Here is a 13,556-nt window from a genome sequence, read left to right on the forward strand (position 1 = left end):
TCAATTACTTTTTATCAAACTCAATCCAATATTGTAGTCAAATTTAAACCCAATTCCCCTTGTACCGAGCCAAACAAAAGCTGGTTTGAAAAAAGCTCATTGAACTTAAGCCTTCTTTCAAACCAAATTAGACTCGGAACAGATTCAAACTCAAACTTAGCTTAACTTGTATTCACCTCTAGATGTAGTATGAAACAATAAAACTTATATATAAACAATGATGTATTACTAATTTATTATATGTTATTTTTAATTTTTAACCATCCATTCATATGATCATATATCGTTATTTGTACACAAAATTATACACATAAACTACTCAGTATGAAATTAATTCTCAATAAGAAATTAAATGTACAGATCAATGATGTCTCCATTCAACCGAACAACAGCATATTTATAAATTACTGGATTCAAACATTAAGAAATCCCTCATGAAGAAGAAAACGTTGCCCACACAATAGCATCTTCGCGGCTTTACAACATCAGTCATTGCATCAAGAAAGCTGGAGCTCATACACATCTTCCATACCGAAACTGAATTGCATCCTTACTTTTAATTTTCACTAAAATGATATTTGCAGCAACGAATTGTATTATGAACAGATATATCTTCACAAGAGGGGATGGGAGGCCTATAAATGATGAACTCGCTCCTAATTCAAACATTCTTAGCCATGGGTAATGGTGAAATAAGGAATATATGCTCCAACCTTAGAATCAATGTGGATCATAAATATCTCAGGCTATACTCAAAATTTCTCTCAGTAGATTAGGAGATCATTGCATTTTCCCAACAAAACATGTCACTGTAAACAGACTAAAATCATTAACAGTAATACGATCATGATCATGATTTACAAGAGTAACTCTTTGAGGATCAAGAGCACTAGCATGATGAAGCACATAATAACAAGCACTGTCGCACACATGACCATTCCTCCCTTCTTTTGGGTTTTCTCTGCCTGCAATAGCAAGACACCAATCAAGGGAAGTGTTCCCCATAAACATAGTGTTAACCTAGCAGCCTATTATACAGAAGTCAACACTTTCTCAAAGAACATACAACATTTTACGATACAACCATTTGCCAAAACCTATTGTAAAATGAGTGAAAGATTGGGAGTGTGCATGAAATGAGTATCTGACTAAGTCTATCAGGGAGTACATGCATGTATTTGTGCGAGTGTCTGCCTAAGAAGAGAGGGATTGGGAGGGCAAACCTTCTGCAGCTGTTTATAGCCCTCCTCAACTGAGGTAGCAACATTCTGAATGTTGTGATCTATCCTATCAACAATTGTACCCTGGTATAAGACTTAAACTCATTATTAGCCTTGCTTTGCTAGAATCTTCCTGAATGACATAATACAATGTTGTGATACAAACCTGGTCTATTACAAGAACAGATAGGTCTTTCATAATTTGAGCAAGCTCATTTACAGATTCCACAACCTACAGAGAGATATCGTATCAATTAAACAGGAACTAGCAAGTTGGTCTTAAATTCGATGCCTGCAGATACCTGTTTGATCTCTCTCTCTCTTTCCTCACTGAATTGCTCACTCCTTTTTAACTTCATCATCTGATGCTCATCAAAACCCTGGGTTGATCAAGCAATATATTATTTAATGGCTCGGAAGCATATCATAACCAATGTCAAATCCATAAATGATGTCCATGTGTCTAGCATATATTTTGGTTCCAATCTAAATTTACATAAGAAAAACTGTTTCATTTAAGCCATAGGTGCAGAGCAAAGTCTCAAAATCGTTTGAGGTTTATTCCTAGAGCGTGATCACTCATAACTCACATCTGGATAGATAATAAAAATCTGATTTCATGCATTCAAAAAGATCCTATCAAAGTTAACATTAAAAAGGAAAGCAGCATACCACATCACTAGATCCATCGTCTTCAAATCTCACTTTGTTCACATTAAAGTTCCTCTCCAAGTCAACACCATCATGTCCCTAGAAAACAAAACAAATTTTTATAGAGAAATAATTATATAAACTATTATCATAATGACAATATTTAACTTAGAGCATATAGCTGCAGAATATTAAGTGATTAATAGTTTTACATGTACTAGTCAAATATATGTATAACCATGGGAAAAAATGAAAAGGCTTAGAATAATTATCAGAGGAAGATCAGGAAGGGGATGTAAGCTTAAGGTTTCCAGCAGCCAGATCAATTATTCAGACCTCATTTTGCTGCTGCAAGCGTTTCAAATATGTTGATTGTTTTCTCCGGAGGTCCATTGAAAGTGTCTGAAGATCTGTAGCAAGAGAGCGCTGCCCAAAAAAATAAAATAAAAAAGAAAGTAGAAGAATGTTGAACATTATACAAACATGTATGTTTATACATGATAAGAATTTAAAGATAATAAATCCTAAGAACAATATGATCTAGACCAATACATAACTTTACTCCAAAGAGTGAATATAGAAATTATCAGAACGTACCTGTACATTTTTTCTGATATTTGAGTCCTCTGAAGAGCCAATCAGAGAAATTTTCTGTAATCTCTGCTCTGACCTCCTTAACAAACCGGTAATCTCATGCGTAAGAACCTCTATTGTACGTTGATCTTCTTTGCCATCTCCAAAGGATGGCATTAAAGCCTTCGCATGAACCTTGACTAATTCTGCCATCTTTATCCGAGCACGTTGAATATTCACTGATATTTCTTCAAAGTCATCCACCCATGCTGGTGGTAGACCTACTGTAAATGCTTCTCTACTACACCAAGAATACAATTTTTCACATACAAGGATCTCACAGATTTTAACATGCAGATAACAAAACATATGGCCTCAAACACAACATGTCATATCACAATCTAATGCCTGAATAGCTAACTGCATATTCACTTCACTTGTGTCATGGAATGTGATCATCCACAGCTCCACAGCCTCTGATAAGGAAGGTTCTATCCAATCACTCTAGACCCCACTGACTCTATAAAATTTTCGCTTAATTTTCAAAAATATTACTAAGGTTCTGTTTGAAGTTTATTTTCTAATCTAAAAGTGATTGTCAAACAATCTGAAGTTGATTAGGTCTTATACAAGTACTTAAACAAAACAAAACTTCAAAAGGAACCACACTGCTGTCGAAGGTCGACCTAAATTGCAGAAGAAAAAATTTTAAATACTTGTGTCAAGTATTCAGAAATGAAAAATATAAATTCCAAAATAAAACAAGACAAACATAAGATAATTACCAATTAGATACAACTCAAAACTTCCTTGAAATTTCTCTTTCTTTCCTTCGTAGTCAAAACATGCAAACAAACGAAACTAAAGCAACAGCTAAAAAAACATACCTAGAAGGGCCAGGATCTTCAGTGCTAAGAGGAGTATAAGAAGAGTGATTGGAGCGAAGAAACGAACCGCTCACCATTTCAATAACGGGGCCGGTCGAACCGGACTCCGATGAAGAGAGTGGAGCACGCACGCTCATTGATGCATCTCTTTTCTTTTTGTACAGCGCCGTCCGGTTTCTCGTTGCCATGGAAAACGGAAAGGAAAACGAAATTCAAAGTTAAAAAAAATCTTGGATCGTAATTTGAATCTGAACTTACTGTAAAATTGAAGAGTGAAGAAGTTGTATTTTATAGTTGAAATTAAAATATTAAAGGTTTTGGAAGAAATTGAAATTGAATGCATCTTTGGAATGGTTGACAAGCAGCAAGAACCAGACGCCAGCTTATGCCCTTTTTTCCGAATTGGGCTTATGTTCAAGTGGGCCTAATTTGTTATCGGCTTTCAATAGTTCTGACTTTCTAGAAACTAAGGCCGAAAAAGTATGGCTTTTATTTTCTTAAGAGAAAATGAAGCGACCGCGTTTTAATTTTAGAACATGTGAAGATTAAAATTGCATATATAAAACGTTAAATATTTGATTAATTAGTCAGGGAATTCTTTCATTGCAAAAAGTAAACAAAGTCGGGAGTCAAATTCTTTCTAAGCCTGTCCAGTATAGTGTAAATCTACACAAATAATAAAAACTAGATAAAATCTATAACTGAGGACGAAGCTTCCTTAGCAACCATTTTTTTCGTAATTTAACATCCAGAGCCATAAACGTTTTGGCTTTCACTTCATCCTCTAGGAAATCACAGGCATCTAACACAAAGTCTTCATCCATGTCTGGTAATGCTTGGACTGCTGCAATAACAGTCTCTATGGGTACGATGTTTGAATTTTCATCACCATTCTTCCTATCTGCCGATAAACAAGAAACTGCAGCTGCCATCTCATGTGGAGCATTATACATGCACTCTTCTTTGCATCGTAATTTTTTAAGATATGCAGAGTCTGACAAGTTCTCGAATTGGCGTTTGTTCTTGCTACTACATACAACAGATTTTGACCCTGCATGGGCTGACTCTAGAAAATCACCAACTTCATCTTCACAGGAAATTGATGCCACCGGAGATTGGGAGTTATTTGGTACTCCATGAAACTTCACCTCATGAACATTTTGCATCTCTAAATCTTGAATGGAGAAGCAATCACTTTCATCAACACTTACGTCTCCACATATCACACAGAGATCTTTAAAGTATGGCACAGGTCTGGTCATGAATTGTCGTGCATCTGTATGTGTCTGCATGTAACGACATAAAAATCTTTCTCAGATACTAAGCAGTGAAATGATACCACAAGTCAGTGCCACAGATGGTACTAAAATCCTTTCATTAGCCAATGCTGCACCTGTGGCTGTGGGTTCAAATTCATACAAAGCATGGCTTCAAAATTCACTTTAAGAATAAACAAATAAATACTGGGTGCACTTTTTCAAAGCAACAAGAACAAAGTCAAACTCCATGTTTATTAAAAGAAGAGAATTATGCCTCAGGTAAGTCTTCAACAACAAAACATAGAATCACATATGTAGATCTATTAAAATTGATACATTTCAAAGAGAAACCATAAAAACTTATTGAAAATGTTGCTGCATATACAGAAAATGTCAATTCTACCAGACCCATCTTTAGTTAAATAAGCATCATCAAAATGATTATAGGTTTCCAGATTCAACAGAATGCAAGAAAAAATGGATTTGATATCACATAATTTTCAAACACATTATTTATGTATAAATACATACCTTGACATAGTCTTGCCACACATAATCATCAGCAGTGACCATCTGACGAGCATCATCCCAGACAAACCCATTCAAGTCCAGAAGATTCTTTATCACATTATACTGCCTTCTCAGCGTTTTATAGCGATTTTTAAGAATTTCCACATCATAGCTGAAACCAAACTTAGCATTGAATGATGCAATCATCTCAATCCATGCTTCCTTGCGAAAAACACCATCAATCCGGTTCCCTTTTTGCACTTGCTCTAGCATACAATCAATGAAGTAACGATCCATTGGGGGTTGCCAATAAGTCCTAGAACGACATCCCACTATGGTTCCCGTTACATTTGGCATGACCTCGGGTGCATCATCCACAACTCCTTTTGGCATAGAGATCTTGTTATCTTCATTTAGAATAATTTCACCAATAGCATTCACATCTTCAGTGGCACTACTTGGTTGAGTAAGCATATTTGTTTCCTTCTCAGTCAAATGTGATGATGAATCTGGCATGTTATCACCTGCTTATCCCATTAAAACCTTCCGGTTAAACAACTATACATATATATCTGCCAGAATGGAATAAAGGCTAGATTGCTACCTTTCTGTTCGATGGTTTTATTTCCGTATATCAAACACAGATCATTATAATAAGGGACAGTCTTTATTCTGTATGAGCGTGCATCTGGGTGCACCTGCAATTGTAACTTGTTACAACTCTTAAGAAAATGAAAAATCTAAGACAGTAATTCTTCAAGGAATTCAAACACTTAGCATTATACCTTAATATACTCCTCCCAAACATTATTATCGGCTGTCACCATTTGTCTCATTTCATCCCAGCTAAAACCCTTCTGTTCAAGGAGACTCTTTATAGCCTTGTAAAGACTTCTAAGAGTTTTGTAGCGATTTTTCAGAACATCTTTATGGTACTGAAATTTGAATTTAGCACTGAACAATGATGTCATTTGTTTCCATGCTCGTTTACTAAACAAAGGATCATCAAACCTGTTTCCTTTGCTGAGCTGCTCCAACATAAGGTCAATGAAATATCGATCCATTTCAGGAGTCCAAACTGTCCTCATTCGATCACCTCCATTTTGGGCACGGATGCCCATCCCTCTACAATTTCAAAAATGCTATTAATACAAGTTTCCAACATTCAAAAAAGAAAAAAAACCAAAAAGAATCACTCATTAACCAACACGTCTTTTCCATTATATTCACCAATCCACAAACAAACGTGATAGAAAACTGTTACAGTAAAACAAAGTGATGTCCTTCAAACTTCAAATTGATGCTTTTACGGAGCAAAAACGAAGGAATAATCTCGTATTGCAATTGTCACAGGTTCCCAGCTTATCATATACCCTCATGCAGTGCCAACATATTCAATTCACTTGATTTTCATATAATATTTAAGTCAAAAGTTCGTTAATAACGCCATAAAACGAATTCTCTGACAGGTATATTAATTGCTCAAACAAATTTCTCGATTCCTCAGAAAGAGATGAAAAAAAAAAGTCGATATTGATTATTGATAGATAGTATAAAGAGAGAACCTGGAAAATTAATTATTAAAGTTAACACTTACCTTGGAATTGGTTGGGAAGGTCTAGAGCGAGCAGGACTGGGCTTCTGCGAATTCGGGAATAAGGTTTTCCAGAATAGGGTTGTAACTGCTTCGTCTGTGGAATAAAACACAACCTTATCCCTGGGCGTGACAAAACTTTAACCCCTGATTAGAGTTACCCGTTTGACAAAAGTTTTCCTGATATGGATATAGTTGTCCGTCATGACAGTAATGTCTAAAACCGTCTTTTCCAAGAAAAAAAAATTTCTGCATCACTGCGAGGTCTCTTGTAATCGTAAACCTCTCGCGTCCGCCAAATTCCGGAGATAAAGTTTTATTAGCATCATTAAATACAATAATTATTTACATAAATAAAATTAAAATTATATATAAATAATAATATATTATTATATAATTAAACATTAATTTATTTATAATTTTAAATTATTTAATTATATGATAATATATTATTATTTAAATATATAACATCACTTTTATTTATATATATCAATTCACTCAAATTAATTTATTTCCATGAATATTTAAGCTAATCTCTGTAATAACTTTTTAATCCCATTAATGGAGATTACTCCAATCAAAACCACAAAATAATGAAATAAATATTGGTTAAAAAGTCAAATATACCCTTACCGTCAATTTTAAATTAACGTATGTTACGTTGAAGATGTTTTTATCAACAAAAAACTCGGTACCAAGGGGACCAAAATAGGCAAGTGCATATATTATTATTCTATTTTAATACCGATAATTTGATATTTTAATATTATTAAAAGTCTTAATAGGGCATTAATGTTTTACTTATCTTAGGATATAGTAATAATAAGTAATCTACGGTTAACAGCCTTTTTCCCCTTTCCTATTGGCATTCCAAAGACTTGTACGTACCGTATCCAATATTTAAAAATCAATGCCAAATTCTACGCCCTAAATTTTGTTGGTTTGTTCAATTTAAGTCGATGAATTAAAAACAACTTGCTTTATCTTCAAATCCAATTTGAAATCCCTTTGAAAACCATCGACTAAAGCTTATCCTTGCACTACTTGAGCACATCGTCTGACAAAAATAACACTGTACTAGGCTAAGGTTCTCTAGTCTCAGTCCAGCTCAGTTCAAAATTATCCCTGAAGTCGAATTAGGAGGCTTGGCATCATCACAGTCGATGTTTCAAACAGAAGCAGAAACTATAGGATGATCACCGATACAAAACTTAGCTACTCTAATCATCAGAATCAGATTGTGTGTATTGCCTACTTAAACAACGGTAGCTGCATATATAGGTTCATACGTGCAAATACAATTACAGATGCTTGAAATTTTCGTCATCATCACATAAGAACAGGAAAGAATCACAGAGACAAAGACAACATGAAACGGCCAGTGATTCAGCAATATATTTGCATCATAAAATTCAATTCTGATGTGTGAGAGATTATGTGTGCTCTCATATGGTGACCACAGTTCCTCTACCCCGGCCTCTGCCTGAACTTGAGAAAACAGCTCAACTTGTGCCTAACATCCCTTCATGCACTGGCAGTTTTACAGAATTTTTCCACACTTGACGGGACCCAAAAACACATGCATTTTTCACTTGTGGACACTGCTGCTTTTAGGAAAAAACACATAAACAACTTTAAGGATGAAAAGGCTGAAAATGAAGCTGTTCGGAGGGTTTCTAAGTAAGTGGCATCTCATATTTGAACGTGTATCATTCCAAAAAACTCTCACCTTCAACTTCACAGCTATATGGTATTGCATTTTCGTGGGAAATTTATGACCCTATCATCTCCACCGTGAATTATGTGAAGCAAAGAACTGGAAATCAGGAAGATTAACATGCAAACGCCTAAGCCAGTTATCAGCATCTTGCAACAGAGAGTTTGCTTGCTTCCATTCATTGGATCCATTGGGAGTCAAAATTGAACCTCTCAATTTATAGGAAGCAAGACCAAAAACAGGTAGCGGAATCTTCAGAGAAGCCTCTGCACCATAGACCTTCCTGCTACCAAAATCATTAAACTGTGGCTGATTTTTCACTGTATCATCCACATAATAAAAGTAAAATCAAGACTTTAAAAAGGCACATTCATATTTAACAATTATGAAGAAAGAGAGAGTAACACGTACTTCTAGCTTGTGTTGATAAAGAATGAAAGGTTAAAAAAGATGCATCCAAATTTTGTAAGGTTGGGCCCATAGGTATTCTGTAAATTGGATACCTGAACCCCAAGTTTCAACTTATCATAGATGCATAGGACAATAAAAATAAAAAATAAGTTAAGCAAGAGAGAAATAAGCAGTTCAACATCATTTGATATCTTACCATGCCACAGAAATCCAACTTGTAGGTGATAGGTCACAGCTCCGGTACATCCTAATCTCTGGATTCTGAGATGCAAGACTTGAAACCTGGGAATACAGTTAGGGATCGAGCAAAGTCAAAATGTACTTTATCTTCTCATATAAAGTAAAATATGGAGTCAGAACAAGTAATATTCATGAAAAGAAAGAAAATAAGTCTTCATGTACATAGACTTGCCTTATCATATAAAGGTTGTCGATGGCGTGGTTGTTCTTGCTCCAAATATTCAAATACAAGTGAACCAGGTGAGTTGCAAACCGAGGTTTCATCAATAGATGAACTCGTGGCAGTTTTATCTCTCAGTGTAAGTCTATTTAATCTCTGATAATTCAAGTTCAAGAGATTATGCGGTCCTCCATCAACAACCCCTTTTGCGTGCCTTTCTGCTTCACAGACACTACTTCCACCGCTACTTGTCTCCCTAGAAGACTCAGCATCACTATCTTCACCAGGCCTTCTATGGAATTTTAGGATATTTAGGGGAAAAAAAGGCATTAGTCAGCAACATCTTTATGCACATATTATCCATGGAAAATAAAAGTACAGGAAATGAAGAACAAGTCCTCAAGGCCAAAACTAAAACACAAAATGTCCCCATATAGACTCAATATTTAATGAAGGTCAATTAAAAGATCAGAAGAAAAACGAGCAGTAAATAAGTCCCCACTTTGAAAAAGAAGAAAAACAAGGGAATTGATTAGAATATTCAGTTTCTTCACATGGCAAAAGTTTGACCAACTAGGTGGGTGCTTAAACTCAACTCCTAGTCTACTAAGGCCAATGAGCACCACAATGAGCTCTTTGTGATAATCTCATTTTACCAACCTTTTAAATGGTAATTTAACAATAGTTTTGAGCCCTACATAGAAGCGTTTCATAGAAAATATCAACAAGTTTCAGTATGAACAATTTCCTCCCCAGAAAACTTAAAGAAAGTATCATTTACAGAGATCACTCACTCCTCCAAAGTTATCCATGCAAATTAACCATGTTCTAGGTTTATAGCTGACAAGAGCATGCTAACTTAAATAGTAATGAGACCAAATTAGGTAGCAAAAATATAGTATAATATTAACTAACAATAGCAAACGAAGCAAAGTACAAAATTCAAACCAACTACTGGAGTTTGCTTTTCATCATTACAAGAAAGAGTTTCAGCAACCAAATTCAACAAAACCTCAGGTAGAAATGCTGCTCTACTTTTTAAACAGGGAAAAACATTATCAAATAACTCCTTCCATAGTATGTATCAATCAAGAAGTGCGAATGAACTCATGTTTCTGACTTTCTTTGCTGAATAAAGGAAAAAAATGGATTAATACATGAATGAAGATTCCAAATGTAATAGTGAACATAGATCATCTAAAGTCAAATTACCATTGAGGTAAAGAAGAATGCGTAGCACACAAACAGTTTGGGGGTCTTGAAATAATGTCTCAACAAATCAAATAAAAGTAGACACAACTTACGGGAAGCATTCAAAGAGCAGCAGTTGCAAAAAGATCTATTAAACAAATGACTCATTGCAAGAGTGCCGCAAGGACTATATAAAGATACAAATTTTAAAAGAAGGCAACTAAAATAGGAAGATATAACACAATATGCTCACCTCGGCCGTGGGTCTGCATACAGTTGAATGCCTGATAAGAATGGAACATAATATTGTTTAACAGAGTCACTTCCATTCAACAATAGTGGCACTTCTACTCCATACACACTCCATTCATTGAATGATTCCCACAGATCCCCAAGACTAAAGACTGGATTAATATTACCTCCACGAGTTCTCGATCCCCTCATCATCCTCTGTGGACCCAAAAGCCAACTATCAATAACTTATAATAGTTTTACTGGAACGCTCAATACATAAACAACTTATGGAAATTCTAAATAATTGAATCCTAAATTCTCCATTACACAGACTTGAAGAACAAAAAAGAAAAAACAAAGCAACCAAGTTGAACATTAAGTTCAATTTAACCGTTTTACCCATTGATTAACGTTTTACCCCATTCCATATATTTCACTTTGATAAATAGATGAGGGGAGTTCTTCATTAGGTAAGAAGTGAAACAAAAGCATAAAGATAATTTACAATCCATCAAAATCAATGATATTCATGATCCAAACATTAATAGGAAGGATAAAACTATGTGTACAATTTTGTATACAAACAATAATATATCATTATGTAATTAGATATTATTTTATTTTTAATTTTCAACTATTCAATCATATGATAACACATTATTGATTGTGCTAATAACAGTTCGCTGGTTTGAAATAACCACTATCATCTGTTTAGTTAAAGAGAAAGTAAATGACTGACAAAAGAAACTGACAATTTTTATTGTAAATTTATTCCTTAACTGATAAAACCAAAAAACCCCACTAAACCCATCCAAGCAGCATTTAATTGAGTTCATACTTTATTTTCAAAGCAACAACCACATGAACAATAATACTCAAAATGAAATGCTTTAGAATATGTATGATAAAAGAATGAGATTAAAATCAAATTAAAAAGATTCCAACTTTCTTATATTTTATTGTTTCTAAAAAAAAAAAAAAACAAGGGAAGTTTTGCACCCACCTCGGACAAGTACTGAACCGGAACATAAGGAGTGACGGATTCCATGAGCCGATCCAAATTAGTCATGTCGGCATTTCTTGGTGAATAAGCTGCCGACGGTGAGCAGGCCGAGATAGGCCTGGACAATGTGGACTTGTGGGAGTCAGTCCGAGTCTCTGCCTCGGCCGAGTCGACTCGAGTCTCCTTTCGCAACGGCCTCTGTAACTGCTGCTGCTGCAAGGGCAACTGCTGTTGCCGTCTCATCGCAGGTGGGTTGTAGAATCGGTCCCCGGAGTGAGTACGAGTCACAGCAAAGCCGCCTGAGTTGGACATATTGGTAATTTAGTAGAAATTCTAAGGATCAAGAAAAGACAGTTAAAAGGAATGAGAATTTGTTTTGTGGAAATGAAAAAATGAAAATTAGGAATAAGAAAATTGGGGATACAGTTGGTATTCAGGGGTTTTGGAAGGGTTTTAAGAGTTAATCAAAATTGAGGAATTAGTTCGTTCCGTGGGATTTTTATTTGTGATTTGGAATTTTAGATTTGGTCTTGGGGAAGAAGGGAAAAGAGCATATGAATGAGAGAAGAGGTGATGCCGATGATGAAATTGGCTTTTAGTTTTCTGGGGTTTGACTTAGCAAAAAAAAAAAAAAATGTTCAGAGTACCATTGTCGACACTAATAGTAAAATGGCCATATTGGCCTTATGACTTGAATAGACGCATGTGGCCTTACTTAGACCCTTTGACCTTCTCAAATTACTACAGTGAATTTCAAAATAGGTTTTCCAGCGTTAGCGTTTTCAACGTTTGTGTCCTTGGCAGAAGAAGATTAATATTAACTTATAGCAAAAGCCATTTTCAGCAAATACCACAAGGTTTTATTTAAATGATTGGTGAAGCGCTATTTTTCATCAAAGTTTTAATTCAATATAAAAAATATATTCATGATAGTAAAAAAAAATTAAACATTTATTAATGACCCAACTATCATTAAATTATTTTGTTAGAGATAAAAATAAAATTATTATTTTATTATTAATATTTAAAAGGTATAAAATTTATTCTATTTTTTTTCTTAAATTTTAAAAATTAATAATTTTATTTTTGTTTAAAATTTTTAAACTTTAAAAAATAACATTTTCTCTCTCAAACTTAGGGTTTTCATCTTTTTCAAACTTAGTTATCCTTCAAAATTTTCAAAAACAGCAGTTTCATCTTTACTCTTGAACTTCGGTTTCTAACATCTTTTTCGACATCCTCTTTGGCTTCCTTCTTTGCTTTAGCCAACGAGAAAAGGTGGTGAGACAAAGAGACATAAATCTTTTCATTACACCAATGTTTATCGTTTGTTCAGGTAAAAGAGAGCACCGAAGAGGATGTCGAAAGAATGTTAAAAAGTGAAGTTTAAGAGTAAGAGTGAAATTGCTGTTTTTTAAAATTTTGGGGGCAATTGAGTTTGAAAAATATGGAACCTTGGGTTTGGGGGAGGGGGAATGTTATTTTTCAAAGTTTGAAAACTTTAGGTAAAGTTGAAATTGTTAGTTTTTAAAAATTTTAAAAAGAAAATATAATGAATTTTATATCTTTTTAATATTAATAATAAAATAACAACTTTACTCTTATTTCTTATCGAAAATATATATTAAATTTACAAATATAAAGATTGAAACTTATATTATACAAAACCAATTGACTTATGTTAAGGGTCAATCTACACACTTATATACCACTCATTTTTACTCAAGTTTATTAGATGTGAAGTTTCTTTCTTTCTTTTTTATTTTCAACACCCTTGTTTAAGTACAACCACCTAGGGTGTTAGATCTATCCTTCAGCTCAATTGGTTTTTTGGCTGGGTACGTTGTCACTTGTATCAAAAAACACTTAGGTTATTAAACTCGTCGTTTAGCTCGTACTCTGATAT

General features: G+C 34.4%; 3 protein-coding genes across 8 annotated transcripts; all 3 read right to left on the bottom strand.

The window, feature by feature from the left end:
* Positions 1–307: 307 nt before the first annotated feature.
* Positions 308–3,815, bottom strand: LOC123223673 (syntaxin-42-like). 2 transcript variants are annotated; one of them, XM_044646973.1, is made up of 8 exons: positions 3,332–3,815; positions 2,469–2,742; positions 2,208–2,297; positions 1,893–1,970; positions 1,523–1,600; positions 1,387–1,452; positions 1,224–1,304; positions 308–965 (listed from the first exon to the last, which is right to left on the bottom strand). In XM_044646973.1, exons 1-8 carry the CDS (start codon positions 3,517–3,519, stop codon positions 858–860), a joined length of 963 nt encoding a protein of 320 aa, XP_044502908.1. In that variant the 5' UTR covers positions 3,520–3,815; the 3' UTR covers positions 308–857. The 2 variants fall into 2 exon arrangements, with proteins under 2 accessions (XP_044502908.1, XP_044502907.1); XM_044646972.1 differs by having other exon boundaries at positions 2,469–2,745.
* Positions 3,816–3,905: 90 nt separating this feature from the next.
* On the bottom strand, positions 3,906–6,855 carry LOC123223672 (L10-interacting MYB domain-containing protein). Of its 2 annotated transcripts, none has more exons than XM_044646969.1 (5): positions 6,698–6,855; positions 5,886–6,225; positions 5,705–5,798; positions 5,122–5,624; positions 3,906–4,617 (listed from the first exon to the last, which is right to left on the bottom strand). In XM_044646969.1, exons 2-5 carry the CDS (start codon positions 6,219–6,221, stop codon positions 4,027–4,029), a joined length of 1,524 nt encoding a protein of 507 aa, XP_044502904.1. In that variant the 5' UTR covers positions 6,222–6,225; positions 6,698–6,855; the 3' UTR covers positions 3,906–4,026. The 2 variants fall into 2 exon arrangements, with proteins under 2 accessions (XP_044502904.1, XP_044502905.1); XM_044646970.1 differs by lacking the exon at positions 6,698–6,855 and having other exon boundaries at positions 5,886–6,035; positions 6,112–6,225.
* A 1,055-nt stretch (positions 6,856–7,910) lies between these two features.
* LOC123222475 lies at positions 7,911–12,273 on the bottom strand. 4 transcript variants are annotated; one of them, XR_006503637.1, is made up of 7 exons: positions 11,651–12,272; positions 10,667–10,863; positions 9,235–9,514; positions 9,019–9,104; positions 8,823–8,914; positions 8,424–8,731; positions 7,911–8,252 (listed from the first exon to the last, which is right to left on the bottom strand). XR_006503637.1 is itself a non-coding variant. In XM_044645267.1 (6 exons), the coding sequence occupies exons 1-6, from the start codon at positions 11,960–11,962 to the stop codon at positions 8,478–8,480; spliced, it is 1,218 nt and encodes a 405-aa protein (XP_044501202.1). In that variant the 5' UTR covers positions 11,963–12,273; the 3' UTR covers positions 7,911–8,477. The 4 variants fall into 4 exon arrangements, 2 of the variants coding, with proteins under 2 accessions (XP_044501202.1, XP_044501201.1); XR_006503636.1 differs by having other exon boundaries at positions 7,911–8,298; XM_044645267.1 differs by having other exon boundaries at positions 7,911–8,731; positions 9,235–9,511; positions 11,651–12,273.
* Positions 12,274–13,556: the final 1,283 nt, after the last annotated feature.

Source organism: Mangifera indica, chromosome 8 (genome assembly GCF_011075055.1).
Source record: "Mangifera indica cultivar Alphonso chromosome 8, CATAS_Mindica_2.1, whole genome shotgun sequence".
NCBI lineage: Eukaryota > Viridiplantae > Streptophyta > Magnoliopsida > Sapindales > Anacardiaceae > Mangifera > Mangifera indica.

Excerpts from the sequence above, each read along its gene's own strand:
- LOC123223673 (XM_044646972.1), bottom strand. The coding sequence starts at position 3,519 with ATGGCAACGAGAAACCGGACGGCGCTGTACAAAAAGAAAAGAGATGCA. Across the intron at positions 2,746-3,331 it reads GAAGATCCTGGCCCTTCTAG|TAGAGAAGCATTTACAGTAG; the intron begins GTATGTTTTTTT and ends TTCTTGGTGTAG. Across the intron at positions 966-1,223 it reads GCTATAAACAGCTGCAGAAG|GCAGAGAAAACCCAAAAGAA; the intron begins GTTTGCCCTCCC and ends TTGCTATTGCAG.
- LOC123223672 (XM_044646969.1), bottom strand. The coding sequence starts at position 6,221 with ATGGGCATCCGTGCCCAAAATGGAGGTGATCGAATGAGGACAGTTTGG. Across the intron at positions 5,799-5,885 it reads TTTGGGAGGAGTATATTAAG|GTGCACCCAGATGCACGCTC; the intron begins GTATAATGCTAA and ends TTACAATTGCAG. Across the intron at positions 5,625-5,704 it reads TAAAACCATCGAACAGAAAG|GTGATAACATGCCAGATTCA; the intron begins GTAGCAATCTAG and ends TGGGATAAGCAG.
- LOC123222475 (XM_044645266.1), bottom strand. The coding sequence starts at position 11,962 with ATGTCCAACTCAGGCGGCTTTGCTGTGACTCGTACTCACTCCGGGGAC. Across the intron at positions 9,515-10,666 it reads TATGCAGACCCACGGCCGAG|AAGGCCTGGTGAAGATAGTG; the intron begins GTGAGCATATTG and ends AAAATTCCATAG. Across the intron at positions 9,105-9,234 it reads GACAACCTTTATATGATAAG|GTTTCAAGTCTTGCATCTCA; the intron begins GCAAGTCTATGT and ends CTGTATTCCCAG.